The 8,885-nt window shown below is 42.1% G+C and overlaps 1 protein-coding gene across 1 annotated transcript in view; it reads right to left on the bottom strand.

Moving 5' to 3' along the window:
- Positions 1 to 1,124: 1,124 nt before the first annotated feature.
- Positions 1,125 to 8,885, bottom strand: part of opn4b (opsin 4b) — a 30,187-nt gene continuing 22,426 nt past the window's right edge. The window contains exons 8-11 of the mRNA XM_072666933.1: positions 7,199 to 7,385; positions 6,190 to 6,405; positions 2,522 to 2,587; positions 1,125 to 1,367 (exon numbers count right to left, since the gene is read on the bottom strand). Of these exons, the coding sequence (XP_072523034.1) occupies positions 1,125 to 1,367; positions 2,522 to 2,587; positions 6,190 to 6,405; positions 7,199 to 7,385 (712 nt within the window). The remainder of the gene's footprint in view (positions 1,368 to 2,521; positions 2,588 to 6,189; positions 6,406 to 7,198; positions 7,386 to 8,885) is intronic.

Raw genomic sequence — 8,885 nt, 5'->3', positions numbered from 1 at the left:
ATCAGGTCATTCGCTTAGCTATTCAAAGTTACCAAAACCTTTGTGCCCAAATTTTTGCAGGACACTATGTATATCATTATGTGTAATGAGAAAATATGCAACCACAAAAAAACAAAAAGCAAAAATGTTATATCTAAAATATAAAAAAGTCGTTAGAATCCCGGTCATGCTGCTCGTCATCGGAAGCCGAGGCCCTGAGAGCAATTGGCCTTGCTTTCTTCAGGGTGGGTAGATGGCGCTCTCCCCCCACATCGCTTAACTGTGGTGCTAGCCATCGCCAGCATCTGCAGGCTGGTGTGTTGAAGCCGGGTATGAGGCGCTTCCGTTAATTGCCTGACGAGGTTGTTTCCAAAAATGATTGGCTTCACTGCGCACGCACCGGAGGGGGCGTGTGCTAGTCCGCCCTCACTGGTAATTGGGGGCATCATGTGCAATTGTGGGGGGTGGGGTGGGGAAGATTATGTACCGGTTGGGTAACTGGCAGTCCAAATTGAGGAGAAAATCAGATAAAATTTCGAAATAATAAAATAAATATTAAAAAAGTCTGAGTCTGAGACATTCTGACTGATTGCAGTATTCCCAAGTGCTCTCCTTCCACTTCATAACCAGATCTGCTTCACAACACAGAATAGCAGTGATTGATCCAATAAGCCTATATTATGGACAGACAGCATCTCAGTCAAACCTCAGGGTAGGGAAGTGTCTGATTTGGTGCAGGCTCAGGACCCTGTGTTCTTGTGAGGTTCAGGAATCCCACCTGAGTGATGCAGCCTATCAGGTTGGAAGTTTGAAAATGGACTTTCCATCGTCACCACTGATTCTGTTCGTCATGTCAACACTGTAAATGATCCATGTCCATTCTGCAATAAACAGATACAGTTTGCTGCTTTGCTTCTCAGAAGAACCGGACAACGGAAGACACTCTGTCCACCGTGAGAATGATGAGCCCACATGAAAACACACACAAACCCAAGGCCTCCTGGGCCGCCGTCTCTACTTCAACAAAACCACATGTAGAAAAGACAACTGCACTGTCAAAAAAATAAAGTACATGCTGGTTGTTGTTTTTTTTCAGCTTCAGAAGTTGAGAAGATACGAGCAGAGTGAGGAAGGTCTGAGCTTGCTCAGATTCCGTCTAGAGGAATAGCTGTGTTAGTAATACTGCTGGGCGCTGAGATTGTCACGTGGTCCACTCCGAGGGGCTCCATGGTGACAGAGGCCACTGGAGAAGCACCGGGGAGGCATTTTGAGGGGTGCCCACTGGCCCCGTCAGACTGCAGGGCAAGATTGGACTCCGAGGTTACAATGATGGATGGAATCAGAGCCAAGAGGTTCTTATGGTCAGCTTGCTCCGAGATCACGAGAGGCTGAAGGAGAGAGAGCGTAAATAATGCCAGTGAATTAAAAATGATTAAAAGCTTTTCTTGTGTAAGTAGACGTTCCTGACCTAATTTCATTTAATATCAACGCTGCCTCTGATAATATCTCACTGAAATTGAAAAGGAGAAGGATAAAAGTTCAGCGTAGTAAAAAAAAGCTAAGGCTGAAGCTGGGCTGTTGTGAGAAGATTTTGCTGCCAAGGTGCAACACAAAGAACAAAGGGCATCATTTGTAAAGTCAACTTTTAAACTCTAAACAACAAGTACATTTTCCCCCTCAGTGAGCACAGCAGTTCCCACTGAGGGCCTCCTAAGTACCCTTGCAGGACCCTTGAAGGTCTTTCAGAAACTGACGCGCTGTACAGCAAACTAAATATCGAAGGCAAGCCTCTTGGATACAGATGAAATCCAGCCTTAGGACTTTAGGTAACTGGCTCTGTCAATGCAGATTCTCTGTTAATAAAAACTATTAACCACTAAGATGCCGGCAAGTTTCCATTACTCACCGAAAAAAAGCCCAATGTTTGAAGTTACCATCCTAAACCCAGCCCATCTTATCAATACTTCATTAAATTAAAATCAGGTGCGCTCCTGGTGAGACTGAACAAATCTCTACAGGGTCTGGAGTTCACACAGAAGTCAGCAACCAAATCTATGTTCTTTTAACTGTCATATCTTTATGGACAAATACTACTACTGCAATAGTACAAATTACCAATATGATTCCCTATGATTCTGTATGTTATTCAGTATTTATTACATTCCAGTTTTTGAGCTTTCCCAACTGAAGACTAACCTGGACTACTACACACAGCCTACAAAGATTAGTTAAATGACAGTTTTATTAGAGCGGTATATCATAACTGGGTTTTGCAGGAGTTCTGTGAATTTTAGAACTTCCCCCTTTGAAAGTAACAGTGTTTCTGATCCAGAAAGCATTTGATTAAAGTGCGACTGCAGTTAGTCAAGCTTGCATTTACATTGAAATGAAATCAAGCAAGCTGCTTGTTCATTTCCAGGTCGATCTTTATCGCTACATGATGGAAAGTGACACAGACAACTGAGCAAAACAGATTAACGATTGTGACCGAATGCAATCGCTTCAGCTATGCAGGCACAAAAATCAATAGTGGTGCACTTACAGTGGGCGGCAGATGATTGGACTGGCTAACGTCGGTCATGGAGATATCATCTTTATCTGCCACCGTCTGTGATTGAGAGACATACACCATGATAATTATGTTGTTAATGATTTAAACAAGTACTATTCCTTACAAGGTTGAATATACCTTTAAAATTACTCAATATTTAAGTATTTTAGATGTTATATGAAATATTTGAAGGATTCTAACTGTAAGTATAATTATTACATATTTACAACAGTTGTGTCAAGTTATCTTCAATGATCAGTTTTTAAATGTGAGGCTTTCTCTGCCATTTTAAGATCATCTAAGGCTATGCTTATAAATCTGGATTCATCTTTTACAAACTTTTTGTAATTTCCAACTAATTGAAACTTTCTGAATTCATTTTATAAATGTTTCTGAGAGGAACTTGTTTTACACCACATGGCCAAAGTATTGGGACACCTCTTAATTATTGAGTTCATTCAGACTCATTGCCACAAGTTTATAAAATCAAGCTCCTAGTCATGCAGTCTGCCTTTACACACATCAGTAAAATAATGGGTGGTTCTAAAGAGCTCCTTGAATTCCAGCGTGGTTCTGTGATAGGATGTCACTGTTGCTACTGGTAAAATATCTTCCCTTCTTAGATATTCCACCATCAACTGTGAGTGGTATTACTAAACAGTGGAAGCATTTAGGGATCACAGCAACTCAGCCACAAAGTCAAAGACCACGTAAAGTTACAGAGGACGGTTACCAGGTTTTGAGCTCAGAGCATAGTGCATAAAAGCCACCAAAGCTCTGCTGACTTAATAACTACAGAGCTCCAAACCTGCTGTTAGATCTGCAAAGAGGAGACCAACTCCATATGAATGCATATGGATTTAGAATGGACTGTCGGCTGGTCAGAACGAGTGGTGGCATGCCTGTAGAGTGCCACTCAGTGGACACACCGGTCACACTCCCCCTGAGCCAGGCCCTGTGGACACGAGGCTGTTTATGGGGATTATCTCAAAAAGCAAAAGATTAGACCTAGAGAATTATATGCCCAGCCTTAATCACACAGGAAGAGAGGGAGTCCTATTCATTTCGGTCCAGTTCAGACCTGGACTACACAATGATCCATCCAACCATGTGACCTAAATCAACCTGTTACTTCAGGCCACACAGTGTTGTGACCTCGTTAAAATCTATTACATTCGATTCAGAACACGGCAGGGCAGAAAGGGGCCAAAATCAATTGCTGAGTTTAATTTCAAACACACTTTGTAAAGAATTTATCAGTCGACTATAATATTCTTATCAGTCCCATTAAAATGAGTTGTGTTGGGGGACACAAGCCCATGTTTGCACAAAATCGTAGCGGGCAGAATTAGACCACAGTGCTGTAGGTAAATGGAGAGTAGGGGGTGGGGTTACAATTGATTTATTTAGTCCATTAACAAGGCAAAATAATCACCATTTATTTATTTGTACAAAGCTAAATTGAGGGGAAGTATTGTTTAGAGTTGGTTTGACAGGGAGGATTAGATGGTGTATGCATGATTTTTTTTCTCCAATCAATTAGTTTAACAATTTCCATAAAAGAAGCAGCACAAGTGGGGAGATGTCCCATTTTCATGTATTATATAACAGAAAAACATTTAAAAAATATAAAAATATATGATCAAAGTACAAAAATACAGTCCTCTCTAAATGCACAGGTTTGGCTTTTATAGGGAGTCTGCAAAAAAATCAGGTCAAAACTCAAAACCCATCTGTCCAAGGCCCACTGTCCTGATATTTGTCTAGGTGTTCTCTGGCAAAGTTGACCAGTTTAAAACTGGTCAGCTTAAGCTGGTTGACCTGGTTAAAACTGGTTAACCAGCTATCTTAACAGTATAGGTTATATGTTTTTGCCTAGATTACTTGCAACAACCTTGACCCTCAGTCCTTATGAAAGCTATCAGCAAAAGCTGGTCTTGAGCTAGAACTGTCAGCAGGGTAGTCCTGCCCTGAAGATCCTTTTTTGGACACCTCTCATGTAACTTGTGCAGTCTCTTTCTGATGATAAACGCTGCTCTTTACCATCAGCCGTGGCAAGAGCTACCTGTACGTGCCGTGTTGTCTTTTTAAGATAGTTGGAGACTTCCTTACGCATCTTGCAGCCTGCTTGGATGGCCTGACCTGGCCATTTGGCAGTTGTTTCACTTGTAAATGAGTTTGCTGACAGTGGAATCACAGATTTCATGTGCATCTACAACCTTCTTTCTGAAGGCATCAGAGAGCTCTTTGAATCTCACCATGGCGATCCCACCAACTTCAGCAATCAGGAGCAAACCAAACTAAAAGGCAGTGGTGGCTCAGCGGTTAGAGCACCGGGATATTGATAACAGGGTTGTGGGTTCGATTCCTGGGCTCGGCAAGCTGCCACTGTTGGGCCCTTGAGCAAGGCCCTTTACCCTCTCTGCTCCCCGGGCGCTGGAGTTGGCTACCCACCGCTCTGGGTGTGTGTGTGTACTCACTGCCCCTAACACATGTGTGTGTGTGAGTGTGTGTTCACTACCAGATGGGTTAAATGCGGAGGACACATTTCGCTGTACAGTGACAAACACGTGCACCTTTAAACATCTGAGGTTTAAACCAGCTAACCATGTTTTAATCATTTGCAGCTGATGTTGTGCACCTGATTCTATTTTTGCCATCTTGAGTAGTAATCAATGTGGGGGTGTCCTGATTTCACCTCACAAGAACATTGCATTTCTATTATTTATGGTTGTCAAATATTTTTAAAAAGACATATCTTCAGTTGTATGTGTTTCGTTATATTGCCTTCTTCTCACAATATCGTCCAAATGAAGATCAAATATCCATTTGTTTGAATATGTTAAAAAAGGGTTGCATGGCATGTGCTGATTTATTGTAGATGAGGTCTGAATCTTTATATTAAATCAATAACCCATAAACATGTACACTTTAAAACTAAGGAAGGATGGATAACTAGATGTGACCAGAGGATAACAGGAGGTTCAGTTGAAGAACATGCCTTGATTTGATATGTAAGAGAAACCTGGTGGGAGGGTGGGAGTTTGCGTATCTCCAGAAGGGATAGCACAGCTACATCACAAAGACAAGACCCATGAGAGTAGAGTTAATCTCCCTTTCGATTAATTACTGCGTGGTGAATATACAGCATAGACGTGGCTTCACACGATTTAGCCTCTCTATGAAGATAGCTTTTATGATCTCATATTGCTGTGACAGCCAACAGCTCATACTTGCATCATTAATTGTCATTTCTCAAGGGCCAATGTCACTTACAACACAATTTTCAAATTTTCTCTTCTCTGGAACCCCTGTCATAAGTTCACCCAATTGTGTCCTCTAATTTCACGAATCCATTAAGACTGATCCACAGAGTGAGATACGCTATATGTTTGTGGATACCTCCTCCCACCTCCTCCTTGCACCCATTGCTGACATAGATGTGCAAATGCACACACACACATACACACACACTGCCTAGTCCATTAGAATTCAGGACGAGCTGGGGACTTGGGAATCAGGTGGGGTGGTGGTCATCCAACATCCAATCAAATCCTCACAGCTCTTTTTAATAGACACAATGAATGGTGTCCCATTACTTCTGTCCATATAGTGTATGTGCTTCGTGGCATGAGTGATAAACATGGATTCTCACTCACGCTGATGTATGCACAGGTGGTGCGGTTTAGACCTGGCTCGGATGGGCTCTGGCTGCAGTTTCTATTGAAGCCGCCCGAGTCCCGGCCCTTCACCTTCACCTTCAGAGAGCTGCTCTGTCTAAAGTCCGCCAGCTCTTTACGGATATCGCATGACACCTGACGGCTGGCAGGGCGCGACGTCCCACTGGACAGGTCTGCTTCTGTATCTGTCAAGCCCTAAGACACACAGACACACACATCAGTAATGATATTAAATGCCAGATAGAAGTAGACACTCAGTATGAGGAAGATGTATGTGGATTCCTTATTTACTGTGTTCTTTAAGTCACTCTCCAGGGTGGAGGTTTTTAATGTGGACATATGATTTTGAATAAGACATGGTTGTTTCCCAAGCAATTAAATACTTTAGAAAGTTTCTAAAGTGGATGATGGACTGTTTCAGTGCTTGGTGATGTCATATATGATTACATTTTACACACACAAACTATTTCAAATACACTGATCAGCCACAACATTAAAACCACCTGCCTACTACTGTGTAGGACCCCCTTGTGCCACCAAAACAGCTCTGACACATCGAGACTTGGTTTCTTGTTGTATCTGACACCAAGATATTAGCAGCAGTCCTGTGTTAGTCCTGTGGGTTGTGAGGTTGGACTTCCATTGACCAGTTCTTTTCCAGTTCAGTTTACCAGTTCTCCTTCCTTGGACCACATTTCGCAGGTACTGACCACTGCATGTCAGGAACATTCCACAAGACCTGCCTGAAATTTGGAAATGCTCGACCCAGTTGTCTAGTCATTACAACTGGGTCCTTCGGTGGCTCACATTCTTATGCTTGTCCATTTTTCCAGCTTCCAATACATCAACTTCAAGAACTGACTGCTTACTTGCTGCTTAATAGTAATAAAAGTTAGTCATGTAACCGGTCATTTATGTTATGGCTAGGAAAACCTCAGATTGATCAGATTAATGGTCATGGTGTGAATGGGTAAAGTTGTGTTCTTACAGACTCGCTGTCAGACACGGAGGACAATCTGGACTTGCTGGTGTGTCGCAGGTTGTTGCTGGTTTCTGAAGACTGGCTTGTGACGGTGGAGCGACGTGTGGACATGAAGCTGCTGCTAGTAAACCTGTCTCTGCGGGGCACACACAGCAGCACACCCAGGCACGGGATGTACTTGGCTAAAGCAGACCTGGTGACAGAAGACAGCAGTAGGGAAGCAGAGGCAGGAGGGAGGGAGAAGGAGAAGATGAAGGAGTAGAAGAATAATTGAGAGAGGACAGAAGGAATGGAAAGACTGTCTGTTAAATTGAAGTAAATAAAGTGCAGCAGTTAACAGCACAGACCTGCACAACCTCAAAGGATGATGTTAGTAGTTCCATATTTTTAAAGAATCATAGGCGTCTATAACTCTGACAAAGAATGACAAAGAAAAATGCTGGAACCAGTGGTGGTATAGCGTTCGTCCTATGGGTAACTAGAAGTGCGGTCATACTCTCTATACCAGCATGCCCCATGCAAGCACATATACCACAATGTACAAACAGTGCTAACATGCTAATGTTAGCCTAAAGTCTGAGGTAGACCCGTTTGGAGGCATGGTCTGTTCTTGCATTTTGCACAAAATATTTACTTTGTTAAATATTAATCTCATTAAACATCAAAGGACAGCCCAGAATACAAGCTACTGTTAATACAAAAGTAGGGAAGTGGTTTCTAAGGTTTGGGGGTTATAGTGCTGGGCTATTGTCACTATACTGGTACTGTATACAGATATGTGTTCTGCTTTGTGGAATCAGCTAGATTTAATTTTATATGTGGTCCAACAAAAATCTTTGCAATTCATGGGCTAGGTTCAAGGCTAGGTAAAACTACATACACTATAAGAATTATTATATAAGAATTATTATGTTAGAAGTATTGGGACACCTGCTCATTAATTATTATAATAATAATAAATAATTTGAGATTTTGGAGCATCGCTCTGAGGATTTGATTGCATTCGGCGACAAGAAAGGACAAGATGATGGATGATCACCACATCATCACATCACCCATCCAAAGTACTGGATAGAGCACCATCCTTCATTCTAGTGAAGGAAGCTCACAGCTCAATGCTGGGGGCTTTATACTCCTCTAACCCATGCCTGGCATTAGCCATGGTGTCTACAGTTTCATGTTTATCTGCTCCAGAATGTCCTATTGTATTGGCAGTCCTTTTCAGTCAGTTTATTTACAGTGTCTCAGAGCTAGGTGGTTAGCTAAGAATGTGTGTGTGTGTTTCCTTAGGGGAGTCCTGTGGAGGTTTACCTAGCTGTCCCTTCTTTTGGGAACAGCTACTGTTTGCCATACTTAATATAATTAATCTGACGGTAAACCTATTACTTTAGTTAACAAAAGATAGGCGGATGGGCTTCACCTGACATATACTGATTAAATTACCACACAGTGTGTGTAGCCGAGGATTTCAAGCTAGAAATGTGGCCGTATCAGTGGGTAGCTAGATAAAAGAAAACCAGGTTAGCCTCCGGTTGGAACAGTACACAATGACTGCTATGAGTGGCTGAGTAGATCTTAATCAAATTGTGGCAGAGTCAAAGGACAGCTACATAAATAAACTTAACTTAGTTAAGGAAACATGAAAACGTGCACTAGTACCTATTTACACAAAGGGCAAAATACTGTAACCAGC

This window comes from Salminus brasiliensis, chromosome 22 (genome assembly GCF_030463535.1).
Source record: "Salminus brasiliensis chromosome 22, fSalBra1.hap2, whole genome shotgun sequence".
Lineage (NCBI taxonomy): Eukaryota > Metazoa > Chordata > Actinopteri > Characiformes > Bryconidae > Salminus > Salminus brasiliensis.
Note: the sequence above shows the minus strand (reverse complement) of the source record. Positions and strands in the feature narration are given on the sequence as shown.